The sequence below is a fragment of the Crotalus tigris genome, unplaced genomic scaffold (genome assembly GCF_016545835.1).
Source record: "Crotalus tigris isolate CLP2741 ecotype Arizona unplaced genomic scaffold, ASM1654583v1 scf7180000024345.2110221, whole genome shotgun sequence".
Lineage (NCBI taxonomy): Eukaryota > Metazoa > Chordata > Lepidosauria > Squamata > Viperidae > Crotalus > Crotalus tigris.
The window spans coordinates 755,673-777,874 of record NW_024100514.1 but is presented as its reverse complement, the minus strand read 5'-3'; the positions used below and the strand labels follow the sequence as shown (position 1 = coordinate 777,874).

The following is a 22,202-nucleotide window of genomic DNA, read 5'->3' as shown; positions in this document are numbered from 1 at the left end:
AGCCCATCCTTAGAGAACTTCTCTCTAGCAGAGTGTGTTAGAGAGAAGTTCCCTGAGAGATGGGCTCCAGCACAAGCCTGAAAGCTCGAAAGATGGACACTTTGGTCCCGGTGATCGACCCAGATTGGATCCTGCAATAGTATCTTGCGACAGGTATATCTGCCTTCAAAATTAATATATCTGCACGACAATTAAAAATAACAATACCATAACCCCCTTGACAGGCGTCACACCTACTAAACAAATGAAAAGAGTTGGTACATATATATGCATTCTGAAACAGAGAATACATAACATTAGTGATTTGTCTAAAGCAGTTACGGATTTCTAAATTTTTAAAAACAATATATCAAATGTGCCCATGTTCACAACTGACAAAGCTATCCTCATTAGTCTTTGCAATGCCACAATATACCTCATTAAAAAACAACCTAAAGTTCTCTTTGCCTAAAGATATTGATTCAAAATTAGCCATTTTTATGACCACACTGGGTTGTAATGTAAGAGTTTTATGGAGAGGAAAAAATGTCACTGCTTAAAATATTTATTAACCACAAGGTCCCAGCATCTCCTTTGTGTTGCACAATTGTCAAATCATCATAGTTGGCACCAGCATTATAATCCAATTTTAAAAAATATTTCCCTTAAATAGGAAATTATACTTTCTCTCTTATTTATAAAAGACAAGTAGATAGTTATACAATTTCAGGAAAACATACCATATCCCTCAGGTAGATCTGGAGGAGTATGCAGGTGAGTCCTGCTCATGTAATTCCTATGCCTCTGAGATCTAACTCTCCTTTCGGCTAGCTTGGGGTCAAATGACTGTCCACACGTTGCACCATTTATTCCTGTAACCGGTGTGTTCTCATCCACAAAGCAACTCAGAGGTCTGCCAGGACTGGAATATTCCGATGCTGGCCTAGTAAAAAACAACAATGTTTGTTTCTTCTATCAAAAGGGCATTACAGTCTAAAATTACAGAGTTTTAAATAACATCTTAAGGAATACCAGTTTAAAAGCCACCTTCTAATAAATAAACAAAGTTTATTATTCATTTTTAATTAGATTAAAACGAGAAGCGGTACAAGATGGCTGGATGCTAGAATGAAAGAGGGCACAAGTGTTGAGGACATTCTCTTGGATTATGGCATAGCAAATTCTTGATAAATGCAGCATTGCCTCAGAGAGGTAATAAACGAATCGTCATATGACAAATAGGCTACTCTTAGGCCTCAATCGCCTAAGTCCAAACAGTTCTTTCATATGAATATGAACAGATTGGTAGATGGGTATAAAACATTCATATGTCCCTTCAATGATCTGGCTGCAATGTTTTACATCAGAAGCAGTTTCCAGCTCAGCCCCCAGGGTAATTTTGCGTAAAGCGTATTTCCAGTAAACCAGCCCTAAAATTATTACCACAAGGATTGCTGAGACCAGATTAGTCCTGACAAGGAATGGTTACAGCTAGTAGTTAGAAAAAAGTTCTTCTTGCCAGACAGACCACTAATGCCTCCTTTGATAATAGCAGTTCTAAAACTATCCCACACTGTGCTTCACTCAGAAATGTTCACTGTTTGCATTGTACTAAAGAGGGAACAAAGAAGACTTGGGGAAAGGGAAATGAGAGATCTGATTTCCTACATATTAGCAATAACATAGCTGCCAACTTTGCAACCAACAATAGAAGAATCAGGAAAATCCTGGTGTATTTGTACTGGTGCAAAACTCACCGTCTCCCATTCAACCGGAAGCAAAATAGGAATAATTTATTTAATGCATTGTCCAAACTGTTTCCCTTGTTTTTCCCTTTCCTAGAAAGGATATATAAACTAATAACAAACCCTGAGTTAACTGAATAAAAACCAGAGTTCTATAAAAAACAGTTTTGTCTTTATATAAGACTCTTTATTCTTGTCAATTTTATTACTTATTATTGAACATTAAAAAATACATAATAAGGACTTAAGGAAATCTGACAAAATAGGGATAAGCAACTGTTTTGATCCAACAGGCATATGCAGAGGTTTGAGATAATGTTAAGTGTTCTAGCAAAATGACTGTTGCAAAGGGGAATAAAAAAACCCTCTCATTTATCTGAAAACTAATTTGGATGCTCTGCCTCTCCAGATTCCCTGAAAAGATTCTCATGAGCAAATAAGTTCTATGTTTTTGTGTAATAATGTAATACATATTAAATATGTGAGAAAAAGCTCTAATTTGAGAGGAAAGGACATAATGTGGAACATTGACTTAGAAATGGAGAATTTTTAGCACTGACAACCACTGAAGTTGTAGGCACGCCATACTTTTAGCTCTTTAAAAGAATGCTTACCGTGTTGGTCTCTCCCACTGTGTTGTTCGCGTGATATGATTCAAATACTGAATTCTTCCAGAAGCTGTCCTCCTTTCTTCCCAACTAAATATTTTTGTATTGAAAGAAAAGTGTATATTATAAGAAGTGTGATTTTAAAATGTCTGAGCTTGCAGAGTTATTTATTAAATAAATTTATGTGACATTTTAAACTAGCATTTTTTCATTCTTTTTATCACTGCAAATATTAAGCGCAAAGTAAAACAATGTTTGGGACATGCAATATGTTATTTCATTCCAACTATCAAAAAAAAAAAAAATAACTTACCCATCAGGTAAATCATTGTCAAATAGTCTACTGCAATCAACAACTTGCCCTCCTGTGCCTATCCGATCTCTGGACTGAAGACTTACTATCAAAAAACAAAAATCAAAATTAGAACATTATTGTGGCATATCTTGCATGAATCTTTTTGATTCAGTGATATACACATTTGAAATTTTGAAAACATACAGGATGCTCTTATCTTTTCATTAAACTTCCTGAGGATTACTCCAAGATAGTAAAAAGCAGTTTGATGAGATTCCAAAATACAAGTAATCTGACCCTGAAAATTTTAGCTCAGTAAATAGGTATTCCTATAATCATGTCTCTGTTACCTCAAGCTACAATCTTACACCTTCAATCTGTTCCTCATAGGTGCCTAGTAGAACACAAAGCATACTTTGTTAGAAAAGTTTACCTTAGTACAAAGATTGCTAACGGTATATTAATGGATGATTTATTGTGGAATGTGGATCTGGTTAATTCTGAAGCATCTAGCAACTTCCAATATCAATATTACAATGTTACTCCTCCCATATTCTTTTGGGAGAAACAATGACATAGTAATTCCATTTCTACCTAAAGAAGTAACTCCAAAATGTGATACTGAGGGACTATGTCAATGTTATAGGATCCTGCAAGATTTTAGTTGTTTCCATGGTTCTGAACACCGGAATAAACTGGAAAAGGCAAAAGGGAGATGTAATGAACCTCTTTGCTGATTACATCCCATTCTTTCTATCAAATTTATGTGAAGGATAATGAAACTATACCAGGAATAATAATAAACTGAATAAGGACCAATAAGCAACAACTCAGTCCTGACAAAACTACTACTACTACTATTACTACTATTACTACTACTACTACTTCTTCTTCTTCTTCTTCTTCTTCTTCTTCTTCTTCTTCTTCTTCTTCTTCTTCTTCTTCTTCTTCTTCTTCTTCTCCTCCTCCTCCTCCTCCTCCTCCTCCTCCTCCTCCTCCTCCTTCTGTTATTTTTTCTGTATGCTATACCTTATTTTTATGTTCTTTCCTCCTACTCCCACCACTAAATGCTCTGCTTAAAGCTGACATACAATCTTGTCAGTAAAGATAAGCCTTTGGGAAGTTTAATTCACTGAACATGTGGACAATATAGAAAAGGGACCTCATATTTACCACTTGCCTTATAAATCAATTGCTAGGAATCAGATACTTCTGCATAAAAGGCATTTCCATATCAGGGATTTTATTTACCATATAATATTATGATTTGCCTTTTCACTCATTTTTTAAAATATTTGATATACAATTTTTATTTGCTTGCATTTTGAAAGATGTAACAAGGCTCAACAATGGCATAGACGAACACAATGCTATTGCAAAAATAGTTTAAATCTATACAAACAATTCCCATATTCACACCTGCATTAAAAAGACAATCTCTAGCGCTAACATTTCTTACATGCAAAGATTTTTCACCAATAAAATAAAACGATAATTCTATGCCTAAAGTGTTGCAAGTAATACAACAAAGGCTGCCTGTGTAAACCTAAGTAGTTCTGTTTACTTTATAAAGAGGCCAGTCAAGAATGAAACTGAACACATGACTTATTTGTGGTTTCTGTGGCATTAAGATGAATGGGCTTTTCCTAATCCTGTTTAGATTGGAACCGAAAGCTCAAGTCTAGACCAAAACGAGCATCAACCCCGCGAATGATAACAGAGAGGCTGGGCCCCATTGCAACCCAAAGGAATGCTGGCTTTCTGAAGGTAGGGCACCATCTGCAAAAGGGATCCTTATAATTCCACCTGCTGGGATCAGCATTTAAAAAAAAAAACAACCCCAAAACTTGGAAGCAAGAACACAATTTATAAATCAAATGTCTGGAAATTCTCATTAGACGTAATTTACTCTTCCTCCAACTTTTAAATTTGTTTAATCATAAACAACCATTTAGTGGAATGGATTCTTAAATGTTACTACTGTAAGCAATGTTAAATTGGATGATCAGGCTCAACTTCATCTACAGAGCCTCCTACCGTTGACATAATAAAATGTTTGGAATGTATCTAATATTTAAACACATATTTTGCAGAACAGGAGTGAGATCAATCAAACTATATTTCAGAAGACCATCACAACACAAAGTTGCTTGTCAATTTCCCTTCTAACACTCACTCCTTTTGAAAAACAAATTCATAGGGTTAACAAGCACGTTAACAGGATTGATCAATGCATAGCTAAAGCAATATATTAAACATTAACTTCAGTGAGAAGAAAAAATAAAGCAGTACCTAACATGTAAACTTAGTTAGCCTTAAGCATTTCAGTTAAATAATCTGACTATCACTGTTAAAATTTTATATATATTATACTTGCCAGCGTTTAAATAAAAATGGTAAGCTGAGGGCAATTATTAATAAGGGAGAAAAAAATGAATGTCAAGTAATGCTGATAAACAGAAATAAAAGAGTTACATGCAATGGTTTCTCTTTCCAATCAAAATTGGAATCCAATCACCCATCAGAGCTCTAGAGGGGAGCTCTTTCATTCCGCCTATGCCTTAATTTCCCTAATTCTTCTTCAGATAATAGGGGAACCCTAGTGAGCCACATGGGAGGCAGCAAAGGGGGGTGCATACAGAAGAAGAAATGGAAATAAAATGCCTTTCACTTTTATTCATTAAAAAACATTTGCTGGATCAAGGTGCTTTTATGGACAATCTGTTTAACCTAATGGTGCTCTGTACCATTCCTCTTCCATATTTTTGCAGGGACCTCTTCCAAAAGGCTATACTGCTTTACCTGTTATATGTTATACTTAGGAACAAAACTGTATCACAGAAGCCTTCCAAAATTTCTTTACCAATAAAGTGCAGAATTGTAGTAACTTTAGGTGGAGATGTCTGTCAAACTTATACAGGGCTATATCAAAATCATGCCATTCTGACTCAAAACAAACTTAAATAATGGAAGAATCATACTGTGCATTCCTTGTTTTCCATTTCTATCCTGGTGTTTAAATATATATTTACATTTGGTCTAGTGCATGGGTGTCAAACTCGATCGTGTCACGTTACATATCACAATGTTTTTTGCCTTTGAGGAGCTGGGGTGGGTGTGGCCTGCTCGTGACACATCCGGCCTGTGGGTCACCAGTTTGACACCCCCTGGTCTAGTGTGATCTAGTGGTTAAGGTGCTGGCTTAGAAACCAAGAGACTATGATCTAAAGATGCTTTTGAAAGTCTAGTTGCCTTTTGAAATAGCACCTTTGGAACAACCATGACCTGGTTGGCTGAGAATCTCCATAGACAAGAGACTATGAATTCTAATCCTGCCTTCCCATGACAGCCAGCTGCATGACCTTGAGCTATCTCTCTCTCACACACACTCTCACCCCAACCCACTTCACAAGAATGTTGTTGTGGGGAAAACAGGAGAAGAACCGAGTATTTTCACCGCCTTGTGTTATTTATAAAAATAATCAAGGCAGATTATAAAATAAAGCAAACAAACAAAATAAAATCATTACTTACCTACTATCTGTCCTCTAACTGTGTCATTGTCATTCGGCCCAAGTTTGCACAGATCTAATCTCTGATCTATTAAAAAAGAACCAAGGAAGCACACCTTATTTCTCTGTAATGATCACATAAGGTAATTTCTATGGCAAAATACATATTGCTGAATTGAACATTTCTAGAATTTCAAAAAGAAGATGTAGAGCATACTGGTTTTCACCCTCCCCAAAGCCAATTTGGTCTAGTGGTTAAGCTATCAGGCTAAAAAAGTCAGAGGCTATGAGTTCAAGTCATGCCTTAAGCATGAAAGCCAGCGGGGTGACTATGGGCCAGTCACTCTCTCAACTCAACCCACCTCACAGGGGTTGTGGTTGTGGTGGTGGTGGTGAAAAAAATAGGAGGAGGAAGTCGTGGTGGATATATTTGCCTCCTTATTCGTAAAAATAATAAAGGTGGGATATAAATAAATAAACAAACAAATAAATTACCGTATATGCCGGCGTATTAGGCGACCCGGCGTATAAGACGACCCCCGTCTTTATAGCCGGGCCGCATTCCTAGAAAGTCGTCTTATACGCCAGAAACTACCAGTATTTCCAGCATATAAGACGACTCGGCGTATAAGACGACCCCCGTCTTTGGTGCCGATTTCAGCGCTCGCGGAAGTCGTCTTATATGCCGGCATTTACGGTATAATTTCCATAGAACTAAGTCACTCCAAAACATGGAAGTACTTTTGTTCTTTCTACTTACAACCAGTATCTTTGAGGCGGTTGATAGCGTTAGAAAGAAGTCTCACACAACCCAGAAAACCAGCTCCCTGTTTTTTATGGATTTTCTTGTGGTTCCATACACTGATTGTTATAGAGTCAGACTTTCCAATGTATCTAAGGGGAGGAAAAAAGATAGGAATCAGCAATAAAACATATGTTGACTGTATACCTCTAACAGTCTATGAAATGTAATTTTTGACTGCAAAATATTTTTGAAGCTTCATAACATAAAATGTTTATTTTTATTTTATGCTGAAGAAGGGGTCAAATGCATTACACACAGACATGCTCAAGTCTCCATCATAATTTACTCATTAAAAGATTCTACTTGAACAAATGTCAAAGGAGCTTTTAAAAAATATCTTATGTAAATCATACATTGCTGACATCCTTTGGCTAGACAGTCACAGTCTTTCAAACAGAAAAAATGGTATGTTGTTGAGTGTTTAATTTGGAAACGAGTTGTAACACTTAAGAATTATGTTTCTCTCTGGGAGATGTTTAGAAAGCTTCTCCCATTTCATGCATTCTGTCATAGTACAAACATCAAAGTGTTCAATTTACTAAAACATCCTTCTACACTCATTCGTTTAAATTGTTTACTCATCTCGTAACACACTGGAGTTCCAATGCATCATAATACAGGTAGTCCTTGACATTCAAAGTTACAATGGCACGAAAAATGTGACTTATAACCATTTGTTTACAGTTGCAATCTTTGCAACATGGTCATGTTATCAAAATTCAACTGGTTCATATTTATGACTGTTGCTATGTCCCGACAACCGGGTTACTAACTTAATGACTTCAGTGATTCACTTAACAACTAAGGCAAGAAAAGTCGTAAAATAGGGCAAAACTTAACAAATATCTCATTTAACAACAGAAATGTGGGGCTCAATTGTGGTTGCAAGTTGAGGATTACCTGTATAAATGCTCTCCGAGTTTACAAATCAATAACTGATTATTTTCTAAGACTTAGAATGTTATCATTTTGGAAAAGACTACTCATATAATGATGCCTTCAACTTGTTTCTACATACAATTTCTGCTACCAAGCACAAAGATTTCAGTTGAATACTCACATATATAGGAGAGGAACAGATGGATTGCAACTGTATCCCTCCAATTACCAAAAAAAAAAAAAAAAAGGGAAGAATGTTTTCTACCATATGTGCTATCTCCCCAAGAGACACTCATGTGACTATGATTCCAGCAAATGGTGCCAGCAACTAGAGAGGGACTATTTCTTAATATTACATATAGTGTGCATTTTGGGGACCCCGTAATAGGATGCCAGGGCAGAAATATATTTATTTAGGAAAATTTATTATTTTTAATATTGATGTTGAAAGTTGCCTGATATGATTATACAAGACATTAGAATATAAAGCTTTCAGAATTATGTCAAGGGCTATTAGTGCCCAATTTCATTTTCTTGGGTGCTATCTATAAATTTATGATATATCAATTAATACTTAGACAATGATATACTGGGATCATTAGAAGTAATAATTAGCTTCTAAAATAACCAATCTTAGTTAAAGGAAGAATGCTATATCTGTGGCATTAAAACTGTACTACAAGTCCCAACATCGCTGATTACTACACATAATTTGAGAAGTTGGTGTGAATTTGGAATTCAATCTATCTGATAATCCAGGTATCTCTACTCCTCATCCAGAATCTGCATTTTTGTCTGTGTTTCCCAACTGTCATAAAAAATATACATACTTGTTTTCTCAGTTAAGCACTTTGATTTTATACAAAAAAGCAGCATTTAAGAATTAGTATCTATGTAGTTGGTAAGAGTTGACACTAGTGTAATGATACATAACCAATCAATTAACCAACCCTCTGCTTTAGCAATGAACCACCAGCTACTTTATAAACAAATCAGACAGCTAATGCAGGCCTGCATTACTTTTCAGAGTAATTCTTAACAAAAATTCCCTGACTTAATATATTTTATTTTTTTTAGCAATTATCCAGCTTAAAGTTTGACCATATTTAAATAATCCCTATTGACACATACAGGTCATAATGCTGATTCCACTTTGGATCAAGGGTATTCTTCACAGTATCAGTAGAATGGCACTGGCCAGATCCGTCCACCACCACTTTAGCAAATGGATCAGGAAGTCCTGTCAGAAAACACATAGTATAATGAGAATGCTGCTAATTGCTATCATTTTATTTGTGACGGCCCATTAGAAAGCGCCTACATTTTCTAACCTATCTCCTTTTTAATCCAATGAACAAAGGAATTCTCATTATGCTGTCAATCTGGTTTGAGAAATTTTTGTACTCAACTACATTAATAGTACCACTCCTTTATGTAAAAGTAGAATTTTATATAAAGAACAAATTCTACTAGGAATTCCATAATTTATTTGTTTGTTCTTTGCAAGATACATCCGATACTGAATTTATTTGGACATACAACATTCTTTCAAGACACTTCAGGCTATCATTGTAAATGCTAAAAAATGTTCTTCACAAGTCTAATTCTTTCAAGAACAGGAAGATTCAAAGTCAACACAGCACTGAAGCCATGTGTTTTTAATACACAGCCTGTTTTCAGCCATTTCTAATGAAAGCATTGCCCGGTTGATTGGCTTGAGGAAGAACAGCGCCACCCAGGACTTTTTTTCTCATAGAACGCCCAGAACGGAGTTCCGGCACCTTTTTTGGATGGAACCTTATAAGGTAGGCAAAGCGGGTTGTATGACATGTGTGAGTTCCGGCACCTTTTTTTTTTTTTTAATAGAAAAAAAGCACTGGCGCCATCCACCATTTTTAGTAGGCAGCTCATTTGTAAGCATGAGTTCTGACTTAAATACAAATTTTGGTTAAAGACAGATTTAGGGAACAGAACTCATTTTTAACCCAGGGACTCCCTGTACTTCTTGAAGCATTTAATTATAAAGGTAGAGATGACATTTATGAAACACACAACAGTTATTTATAAATATTCTGTAAGACACATGAAAAATCAGCAGATGGCAGCATCTGGTTGACCTTGACAGGGGTTAGAAAATTAATTAGGTCATCCTGATTATAGCAGACATTGGATGGGAGACCAACGGGGAATTCCAATAGAATAAGCTGAGTTCAGAAGTTGAAAAACATTCTATAAGAATATCATGGCAGACCACATCCACACTAATACCAAGAAAACTACAGGGATATGTTCATGAAATCATCAATAGTTGTACTTGACTGAAATAAGTTAGCAGTACCCATAGTTAAAGCAATTCTTTAATAAACAACAAATTTAGCCAAAAGAAACCAGTGGCAGCAACTCTTTCCAACCACTCTTTTGCTAAATTTCCATGCTATTTTTAAAACTCAATGGACTTTTGGGGTGCTTCCTGATAACTACATCTAAAAAATTAATGCTATGAAATGGATTATGATCTTGAATTTTAGTGCTGATTAAAGTATATTATAATACTGATCCATTTTTAGATTTTAACTTCACAATAAATTGGCATTTATGGCATTATAGAATTACAATTCTCAGCATCTCTAGCAAACAAGATCAATGGGAGATGTTGGGATTTCAAGCTCAACAAAAGATGGTGTCATAGACTGCCTACTCATATTAAGAAATGTACACAAATTAAAACATTGTTTTTACAACATGCCTGTTTTACTGAATTTTCAAATTTAAATACCGCCCATCTCACTCTTGGAGTGATTCTGGGTAGTTTACAAATAAAAATTAAAAATTATAATAGATACATACTAGATACTTTTTTAAATTCCCACCATTCCTTTAGGGGTTCAAGGCAGCATAATACCCGTGTTTCCCCGAAAATAAGACCAGGCCTTATTTATTTATTTCACCTCCAAAAGAGGCACCAGGTCACATTCGGCACCAACAGCCCTGCCCAGTGGGCCCACTTCTTCTGGAGCCGAAGGAACAGCTTCATTCTGCAGCTGTATTCCAGCCTGCATTTTGCAGTCAGGCCTTTCCGGAAGGCCTATGTAGCCAACTACCGAGCTATGGATTTGATCCATAGCTTGCTCCTCGGCTACAGAGGTCTTGCAGAACCGAACTATGGATTCAATCCATAGCTCGGTTCTCGGCTGCAGTAGCCTTCCGGAAAGGCCTGTGACTGAGAAATGCAGGCCTGGCTGCAGAAGATGCTACAGAAGTGGGCCGGCGAGGAGAGGAATGGATGCAAGGTAAGTGGGTGCGGGGCGCGTGGGGCAGATCCACACCCCTACCCTTGCCCTAGCTTGATTTTTAAGTGTGTGCCTCGTCCCAAAACTACGGCTTATTTTTGGGATAGGGCTTATATTAGGCCAACCCCCAAAAATCAAACTAGGGCTTATTTTCAGGGTAGGCCTTAGTTTTGGGGAAACACAACAGTAACACTTCCCTTTCCAATTGGGCTGAGAGACAATAACTGATCCAAAGCCACCCAATAAATTTCTATGGTTGAGAGTGGAATCTCAATCTCCCTGCTCTTAGTCCAGGGTTTTAACAACTATACTACATAGGTTTGCATTCAAAATGCAAGTGTATCAATATACTCTATTAGCACAGGCTATAAATAATGCTTGAATGCAAGTAGATAATCTGACTATATTAGAACATTCTGTTTAATGGTTTATGAAACGCTATCTAGTAAGACAATATCTTTGAATCTGAACCCTCGGTAATACAGAACAAAAGATATAAAAACAGAAATATGTACTTACGGAAAAAATCCTTTTTCACCAAATTTTTTGCACAGAGAACTGTAACCAAAACAAAAACAAAAAAACAAATATAGAATGCTATAACATTTTGAGTTTTAATATATTTAGTAAGCATTCAACAATACAATCTCCGGCATATGTATCCATACTGAAGTATATTGCAAATGTACTTAGAAATGCAGGTACATCATGCAGTTTATAGATCAGGGATCACAACCATATTGTAAAGTTGGCATTCTGTTATTCAATCCCTTCATCCGCTAGAATCAGCAGTTGAGAAACTGAGTTTGGTGCAGCCCATCCAAAAGCACCATTACTAAGATTATATCCATGCCTCTAAACAAATGTCATTGGCCAAAATATATAGAGTATACTTTTTGATTTATAAATTAAAAGCGAATATATTTAAATGTTAAGTCATTTCTATGCATTTTTATTCAATATATTATAGTGAGAAAAACACAACTAATATTCTATATCAGCTCTAAAAATGCTTTTCATAACAATTCCTTTGTACCAATTCGAAAAAGGAAGTTATACAGTATATGGTTTGCATAATGGGAAACAAAATCTGGCTCAAACTCTCATTTTACTCAACACTTTTGAATCCTAAACAATACAGGATTTTAAATGCTTAAGTGGTAATACCAAGGAGGGAATCAAATTGGATGAAAGTAAAAATGAGAAAACCTTAATAAAGGTACATATATATTTAAAAGCATCTGCAGATCTTTAGTCACAATATCAAATTCCCTGAATTTTGGTTTGTTCAGAAGCCAGTAAATGCGAACATTTAAAAAATTCTTCCTAAATGCCATTCTATTTGTTTTGTTTAGAGACATAATTATTGCTTATAGAGCCCAAAGATATAAATGTTTTAATAATCATGTGATTTTTTTTCACTTAACAATGGAGTTGCTGGTCCCAACTGTGGTTGATAAGCGAGGACTTTTTATACAGGCAAATGCTTAGAGACAAATAAGCAGCACAGAATGACAAGTGCCAATTAAAAAAAAACACTTTAATTTAAAAAAAATCTTAAAAATACAAACTAAGAAAAATATCTTAAATTATGTTCCCTACTATATATCATAGAATCTCTTCCATACTAACAAATATTGCTGCATCCCTTGATAGGCAGAAAATACTGCCTTTTCCAAAACAGATAGATCAAACATTTCCAGCAATTATTCCTTGACATCTGGAATAAGCACTATTCCTGACAAAAAGTCAAATTCCAAAGCTTTTGTATATAATTCAACATCATATTAACATCTTGAACATTTTCCATAAATGCACTACTTAACATTAATTTAGATCCCACTATTCCTAACTTATATTGTACAATTCTTCCAGGAATGCAAGCATTCTGACACTCATAGTACCCACTCCCCTCCTTCAATTTTATCCCTGAAATGATAACCGTGGATGACAGATAGTTGGCCCAAAGTTATTCAAGGAACTTTCTTAGCTAAGGAAGGACTTGAAGAACCCAAGCTTCCCTGATCCTAGTCCGCTACCCATTATCCAATTTATTACACTGATATAAATGATAATAAAACTTTATTTTTTCTCATTCACTTCATATTAACTCAGGGCATACAGAATCTAATTCAAATAAATAAAAACATTTTTTTTTTTAGCAAAACACTCAAAGATTGGACCTGAAAACTCTGAATGTCTGAAAGAAGGGACAGTTCTAAAACAGAGGAGTAGAGGAAAAGATTTCTGATAACTAAAGAAACAAAGCCAGCTAAATTTTCCAGTCTTGCCTGGCAAACAATAAAGTAAGCACCAAGTTGTAGCTAATATTGAGCCCTATCTAGTACACTGTATGAGCAAAGTTGATTTGCCTCAAATTCTTTTAACATAACAAAGGCAAGGAAAGCTGATGTTGCGTTTGCTAAATATGTCATGGCGGGATATTTGGAGAGGGGGTGTCTGACAAGTTTGCCATGTTGTCCTTTTTACTTTCTCTACTTGAGTGGGATCAAGTTAAATAATAAAAGAAAGTTTTCTCCACTGCTACCTTCTCCTTGCTGAATGCCTACTTTTACTAATATTCTCCTTAGAATATTCCGGAAATATACCACAAATGGAGATACCCATGAAAACTGCTGTGCCCATGGATTATATGTACATAATATGTATGATAAAAGAGCAAATTGTGGAAGAGCTTTTTAAGAAAAAGAAATGGGGAGACAATGGTATAAATATAAATAACTAAAGCAAGCAAGTCCAACCCACAGTCCTGACAGCTAATAATGTGGCCCCATAAGATACTAAAAATATTTTTAAAAAGAAGTTTGTTATTTATATACATTAAGCACATTATGTATCGATTGAAGATAACATTTTTAGCTCAGGATTGAACTGTGTTGGTGTTCTGAGTTTGGTTGTTTTCTTGTAGATATTTCATTACCATCACAGTGCTAGCTGGGGATGGGATTTGTTCTCAATTTTACATTCTATGGCTCCCATGTCAGTGTTGTTGGGAGTGGTCTTGGTGATTCCTTGATTGGATATTGTTTACAGATGCTTATTTGGCAATTCCTCAGTTGGACTATTGTTTGCTTCTTGATTGTTGGTCTAATGTTAATCTTAGCCTTAATCTCTGCTCATCTGGCTGTTGATCACTGGTGAGTAGGTACGGTACTTGGTTTTTTTGTTTCCTTTATGGCTTTTTGATTGTCTCTTTTGAATGGTATGAATATGTTGTTAAGGTCTATATTCCTGTTGATGGCTCTTAGTCTATTATGTATTTTATATGTGGCTCAAGACAATTCCTCTTCACTTAATGCGACCCAGGCAAGCCAAAAGGTTGGACAACCATGAATTAAAACATTTCATTTTTTAAATTCAAATTCCATGTGCCAAGTTACAGCGTGAAAAATACCAGATTCCACACTATATTCCTGTAATTAATAAGTAAATAATAATCAGGTGATCATCAACACACTATACTCCTGTAATTAATAAGTAAATAATAATCAGAAGGTGATCATCAACACCTACTGAATCATTTTGTATCCTCATCTTCTCTTCCCCACAAGAGTTTGCATACTACAAGCACTGGCATCACCAGATTTCTTTATACTATACTTTTTATACTATCTTTATACTATGATATTTTACTCTATTTATTATCACCTGTTCAGATACATTGCTACTTTTCACTGGCCAAATCTCCACTTATTTCAAAATTAACGTTTTACAAAAAGAGGAAAAAAAACATTGTGAAGGTAAAAAGAAATAATCCAATAAACAATAATCTAATTCATGGCTTTGGAAAGATAATGGTTCTTTGCAATCAAGCTCTACTCCATCCATGTAGTTTTCTTGGCAGAAATACTCTACAAAAGTTGTTTGTAATTCCTTCCTTTTGTTTCTTCATTTTTTTACTTAAAATCTCACCCAGAGTTGTCAGTAGCCTAGTACTAATCCTGCTTAACTTTTAAGCCCAGACAAGGTCATTCAAGTGCTGCCACCTGTTAAGACATAACCTTTATTAGATTTAAGCAAAATAATCTTTCCAAATTTCTTATTTCTTAACATGGAATGACACTATTTACATATTTCTGAGCTTTAAAAAGTAGTATTCAGGAACAAAGAGTAGCAGAATATGAAGCAGAACTTGCAAAGAACTGAGAGTTAAGTTTTTAAGTGGGGCAAAATGCATTTACAATTGCAAAACTACAGGTTTTAAAATTAACATTTTAGAATAAAAAGAATATACAGCTATTGTATGATCTTTTAAGATGTAGTGTGTACAACACTTTTCTGTTTTTCTAATGCAACTCAAATTGAATTTGTTTTATTTATTATCACCAGTGTGTATTAATGTTCATGTTTTAAGCTTCAGCTACTTTCTCATCTTCCCTATACAGCAGCCTAAAGCATTTTAAAAAGGTAAAAAGTGAAGTGAAAGTGAACCTTAAAAATGAACAAATAAAAAACTCTCACTCTCTTAGTCAACAGAAAGAAAATAGAGAATAACATATATTTTTATTCCTTTTGTCTTTATCGCAATTCAGAGAAAATAGAGGAAAGTAATTAGTGTTTTATGTATTTTTTGTACTCCAATCACCCTATGCTGCTTTTGACAGTAATAAAGGTTGATTGATAGAGGAAAGTATCTCAGTAAAATAATAGTGTACTGCAGGACTGCACATACCAAAAACTAATGGAAATTCTAATCAACAATAAAAACAAAAACTTAGAAAAAAGATCTGAAAAACACTGGAGGCCACAAGAAAAATATTTTCAGGAAAACAAGTTTGGAATTTCTGTTGGTACTCTAGTAATGAAGCAGACTGAACACTGACAACAAATATCTTTACCTGCTACAGTCTCCCAGCTGAAAACTAAGGCTTGGCACGACCTTATCATTTGTTTAGCATGCATAAAGCCTTTAATGTAACACATTAAGATTTTTTTAAGAAAAATAAAACACTATACTATTTTTACAGCAAAATATTTTTTTAAAAAAAAAAATCTAATAGCAAGGCTTTTCCATTCCTCATTTTCTACATCAGAAATATGGTTTGATAATATTATAATATTCAAAAGTAGTAATTTCTAGGCTCACAAAAGAACAATGTTGTAATAGAAAGAAGTTGATCCCAGGTATTTTCTAATTCTCCAGCTTTGTGATTTCATCACACCAAAGAAAAAAGCATCATTATATCCAAACCTGTTTATAAAAAAAAAAAAATCTAAATAGCGAACATCCTCTTTCTCAGAGTAATGCAAATAGTTGAGGAAATAGGCAAACTGAAAAGGGAAGTTCACAACCCACTTCAAATAGCAGTTCAACTTCTACTCAAAATAATATTCTACTGGAATTCATTAACATAGTATTCCCTGATTGGTTCCCTTCTGTTTGCATATATAATTAAAATATATATCCCAGCTGTAGAAACACAATGCTATACTGCTGTTAATATGTGTTGTACAAGCTATGCTTTAATCTGAATAAATCTCCAACTGCTCTGCTGCCTCTTGCCAAAAATTCCCCTTTCCCTCCAGACAGTGGTTGTAGTCCAATTATGCTGCTGATTGGAATCAAACTGCTGGAAGGGAGAGAATTAGAAAAATAGAAAACTCTCCATTTCAAAATACTCCTTCTGAAATCAGAGAGCAGCACTGGCAATTCAAAGGCAGTGATATTAAAATATTTAGTGATTTCCCCCCCCCCCGCTTTTCAGAAGAGAACATTCAAAACATTCTCATTTTTTAAAGCTTCTCCATCCAAATATTATGTACTCACAATGCAATAGAGCCATACTATTTAGGATTTTTTATGTAACGCTGTAATATGCCTTCCAAAAAATTATAAACTAAGTTAACAAAAAAGACTAGGAAATTCACTTAATATCATTCAAATATCCAGGTACAATGTGTTAAAAACTGAAATATTTTTCCAACATACAATGTTCTATGCCTCAACTACAAAAAAATCTCCAAGCCCACAATTCCCCTAAGCATTAGTTTTCAATGTGGTTGTAAGTTGAGGACCATCTGTACAAGACGTCCTCAACTCACAACCGATTGCTTAGCAAGCATTCAAAGTTACGACAGACCCCCCAAAAAGCTACTTACAACCCAGTTCTGATGTTGGGTTTTCCCCACTGTCACATGACCATATTTTGGGCACTTTGCAAGCAATCCACATTTATGGCTGTTTGTAGGATTTCATGGATGCATGATCACGATCACAACCGTTTTGCTGGAAACTGGTACTTACTTCCTGTTTAGGGCATAAGACACCTCATAGTGATCAATGGGTTTACTTAATGCTGCTGCAAAAAAAAGTGTAAAATCAGGTGGTGACCTGCTTTATGTCGATAAATAAACATAATTGCCAGGCTCAATTATAGTCATAATTCGAGGACTACCTGTATCTGTTGCAACAGACCAGTCATCTAAATCCAACAGAATAATTCAATATGAAACTGCTTACACAGCCCACATTTGTTATCCTTTTTTAATGCTAACCATCAAAGTCATTGTGCAGTTTTGATATTTTCTTTAATGAAGTATAATGCAATGTATGGAGAAACAAAAACATTACAAATGAAAATTTTTGTCATCTAGAACCTTCATACAATTACATGCATAAAGCCCATAAAAGCTCTATTTCAATGCAACCTGGGCTTAACTAAGCAGACAATACTACTTGAAGAATTAAATTTTCTTATGAACACTATAGTAGATACTTAGGGCAAAAAGCAGTCACAATTAACACTAATTCTATATGTCAGTTAAACATATTGTTTAATCTCGTCTACGATAACATAATGACTTGCAATTACACTTGTCCATGGAGTCACTAGGAGGCAAGATTGACTTGAAGGCACAAATTAACATACACATACATATACACAGAGAGATATCCAAACGGGTTGATTTGTGAGTTCTTCCAGATAGAGTACATCAGCACCATTAGATCTATGTATTTTTTCCTTCGTAGTAAGTTTTCTTCTGGAAGGAAACCTGACAGCAGTAGAAAAAAACTATATAGTTATAAATGGAGACTCTGGTTCTGAAAATAAGAATAATTACACAATAAGAAACTCACCTGGAAGCACACTTAATTGGCAATGTAAACCAAAATTAAGGATTGTCAACAGTAAGCCACCACTAATTAAAAAAGAACTTTCCATTTATGCTTTGTTCATTAATAAGAAAACGTATTACTGCTTGAGATTATAAGTAAACATTTTGGGAGTTTTAGCTACTTCTGCTTTCTCCCTTCTTATCTACAGTGTGGCATTCTTTCTGGGTGAAGTCTTTATTTTATGTGTGTCAGCTTTGCTGGGTGGATTGCTTATGTAATGAAAAAGTATAAAAATAGGGATTTTCTGTCATTCGGGGCTTCTTCCTTTTAGAGGAGCCCATCTTTGTTCAGCTGAATAAAAACGTAAAGCTTAAAGGCAATTTCTGGTTTCCTGTGTTTCTTTATCAAGCAACACCTCAGATCCTGCACAACAGTATTATGAGGGAGAATAGTCCAATCTAATGCCTGTTCTCTTGGCTATTAGTGGAAGCCATCTTCTGGGGAATTTCTACCTGTGGTCACTGCTAACCACCAATAAAAGCACTGTCCAGCTGATACCGGTAGCTCCAACAGTCTTTAGGTTCCCAGTCCTCTCCTGCTCCTCTAATATTTTCACATAACTGTACTCATTGATAGGCTGTCTGCTCTCTGTGATGATCTGCTAGAGGTCACAAAATAGTGCCACCCAGATTAGGTAAGATCCTCCTTGTTTGCTCCCTCAGTGACTAGCCAAGAAGTTAGTGGGGCAGATGGCAGATAAGTCTGTTGTGCAGTCATCCAAAGTTCACCATTCTTCTTCTGACAGTTCACTTCCCTGTGTTTCTTTTTTTCTTCCATCTTTACTATATTCTCCATCCCAAGATCTACCAACTAAAGATGACTGCAATTTATTTATTTACTCACTCAATTTACCTCACCATTCTTGCAATTCTAAGGTTAAAACACAGGATTAAAACCAACAATGCAGCATAAAAAATAATACTAACAAAAGCACAATAACAGTACAATAATGTCAGAGGAAGATCTAATACAATCCATGTCATCATAGATTACATTGAAAGTCTCACGCAACCTCCAGACCTAAAACTAAAATGAAGTAACAGAATAGTAAGAATATCCAGACATAATACAGAGTTCAGAAAAATGCATTTATGTCCACATTTGTTTCAGCAGAATAATTTACAATGAGGACAAGACTGTTATTTGTGACTGTTACTTAAAAAAAAAAGCCAGTTGCTGATCTGTACTTAAGATTTCTGAGTGACTTATAGACATAACCAAATGGAGACTGCCTATATCCATCATGTTTAGACTCCAGCTTTAAATATCATATCTACTTCATGGTATTGTTTTACAGTAAACAAAAGGTTTCGTTTTCCACAATTCCTCCAATTTTTCCATCCTATGTCAGAGTTAAAACTGAAAACACATATAAAATAATTTGCTTACAGTTAATTATGTTTCTGGATTCATTCTATTATTCACATCTTTGTTAAAATTCTACATTATTTACTTAATTGTCAAAAAAACAAAAGACAATGAAACACTAATAAAGGAGAAGGGGTAAACCTGCATATAATAGTTATGAGAACTTGCAAAATTAACTTTTTAATTTCTACAGGCTCTTTCAGATATACCATACATCTCTGCTCCCTAGAAACAACAACCAGGCATTTTTCAAACTCTGAAATGAAAGCAAAAATATATTAAATTAATTGGGTTTGGTGCTTCTTTATTAGTTTTATACTTTATAATTTATTCTTAGACGACATCTGTTAGTACATCCTGATGCTGAAGAACACAAGATCCAATTAATCCAAGTAGAAGTACTGAGTATTAGATAATACAATGTGACCAAACAATGAAGCATAGTTGTTGGTACTCTTTGAGCTTGGCTGTTTTGCAGATGTTTCATTACCCAACTACATAACATCAATACTGCAAGTAAGTGTGGGGTGAAAGAGTGAAGACAGCACTGCATGACTGCAATCACATCTTCAACAATTCCCAACACTTACTTTGAAGAAGGAACCATCCATAATCCTACAATATTGCAACCTACAATGTGATCTGAACTTTATCCAGTGCTTTTAACATATACGATAGATTCTGGTTAAAGAATACCCCAAAACGATACAAATAAACATTAGTTTTCCGGAATGCGTTTGCCCAACACTCTCTGTCTATTGGAAGAAGCAAGCTTTAGAGGTAGCCCAGTTCCTACAGAACTGAGAAACTTAGGACAGATGGAGCATTTTGCTTTTCACTAATACTCTGTGGTTATTCTTCTCAATTCCAGCTTACTTCAAACTTGTATTTCTCAACCGTGGCAACTTGAAGATGTGTGGACTTCAACTAAGAGACAGTTTGGTCAAGTGGTGAAGGCACCAGACTAGAAACCATGAGACAGTGAATTCAAGTCCCACCTTAGCCATGAAAGCCTTGGGCCAGTGCTCTCTCTCAGCCCAACCCACTTCACAGAACTGTTGTTGTGGGGAAAACAGGAGGAAGAAGGTATGTTGAATATATTCACCACCTTAAACTATTTGTAAAACTAATAAAGGAGGGATAAAAAAAACCAGGTAAATAAAATAAAACTCCCAGAATTCTCCAGACAGTACAGCGTAGCATACCATTCTGGGAGTTAAAGTTTACACATCTTTAACCAGTCAAAGTTGAAAAGCACTCCTTCAAACAGTTGTTGTGAGGTTAAAATGAGGAAGACAAACAGGTCTGTTGCCTGGAGTTCCCAGAGGATACAAAGGCAGTAAATAAACAATAAAATTTAATAACTTGCTTTAGATCCAGTAAATCATGACATTCTTGCCTTTCATGCATCACTGCTATCATAAAACTAATCTTCTAATTGAAGAACATAAATGTTGTATATATGGATATAATTTAAACCTGTCAATATTTAAGTCTTCATACAGCTGATGAAAAACCATTTCTGGCACAGTATTTTGGGTCTGATAAATTCTGGGGAACAGAATAATGAGACACAGAAGAGAGAGACAGTTATAATCATTTACTGGTAGTATGTGAGCCAAATAAATCTCAAATTTAAACTATTTCTGTTTAGTGCTCATCCCATTCAGAGACGATGAATCACTTCCCATTTGGCAAGCTTTCTGCCTACAAGGCAGACTTCTGTAAAGCTTTTCCTGTATCCTTGTTATAGGTTAACTAATTTTATATACCTAGCAATAAGCAAAACACCTAATGTTATTTGTGAGACCAGACTTTGTCCTGTTTATCATGTCATGCTAAATAGTGAGGATTCTTAACTTTAATTCACTAGCATTTTAAAATATCCTATGATTAAAAATACTAATACAGGCAGTTTTGTAAAAAGAGGAAATGTAGAAGTTGGCAGCAGTTTATTCTGACAAATATACTGAATGGTTACTATGCAGTTTTAGAAAAAAAATAACCAGAAAAGAAATAGAATAATTACAATGTTACAATAATGTACAATGCCATTTATTATTATATTAATGCTCTAAAGGAAAGGTTCTATAACATTAAAATATATGAACTGTTCTATAATTTCAATACACTGAGATTTTCAAATAATTCCTTTTAAATTTGTGTGTCTTTGTACAACATATGTAAAAAAGTACATATGAGCCATGGTGGTTAGAATGCAGCACTGCAGGCTAACTCACTGCTCACTCCAGGAGTTCGATTCTCGTCCACCTCAAGGTTAACTCTGCCTTCCATCCTTCCAAGGTCAGTAAAATGAGGACCCAGATTGTTGGGAGCCATATGCTGACTCTGTAAACCGCTTAGAGAGGGTTGTAAAGCACTGTGAACCGGTATATAAGTCTAAGTGCTATTGCTATACGTGTGCAAACAGAAGCATAAAATAGTAGGAAAACAAACAGAGAAAAGCATTTTTAAAATTCTATACAAAATAAAGTTATTTGGTAAACCATCTGTTTAAAAATCATAAATTCACTTAAATTTACAAAATCATCTTTTAAAAGAAACACTTTAGCTTCTGGCCTG

At 35.1% G+C, this 22,202-nt stretch overlaps 1 protein-coding gene across 3 annotated transcripts in view; it reads right to left on the bottom strand.

Annotated features, from left to right (window-relative positions):
• SMURF2 (SMAD specific E3 ubiquitin protein ligase 2) overlaps positions 1-22,202 on the bottom strand; it is a 74,984-nt gene that overhangs the window by 29,326 nt on the left and 23,456 nt on the right. The window contains exons 1-8 of one of the 3 annotated variants that reach the window (XM_039326821.1): positions 17,234-21,913; positions 11,633-11,671; positions 8,955-9,063; positions 6,900-7,033; positions 6,162-6,227; positions 2,646-2,730; positions 2,339-2,422; positions 720-922 (exon numbers count right to left, since the gene is read on the bottom strand). In XM_039326821.1, the coding sequence (XP_039182755.1) occupies positions 720-922; positions 2,339-2,422; positions 2,646-2,730; positions 6,162-6,227; positions 6,900-7,033; positions 8,955-9,063; positions 11,633-11,671; positions 17,234-17,306 (793 nt within the window). In that variant the 5' untranslated portion in view covers positions 17,307-21,913. Of the gene's footprint in view, positions 1-719; positions 923-2,338; positions 2,423-2,645; positions 2,731-6,161; positions 6,228-6,899; positions 7,034-8,954; positions 9,064-11,632; positions 11,672-17,233; positions 21,914-22,202 lie in introns of those variants that run through there. The other 2 variants (XM_039326819.1, XM_039326820.1) reach the window with 2 other exon arrangements.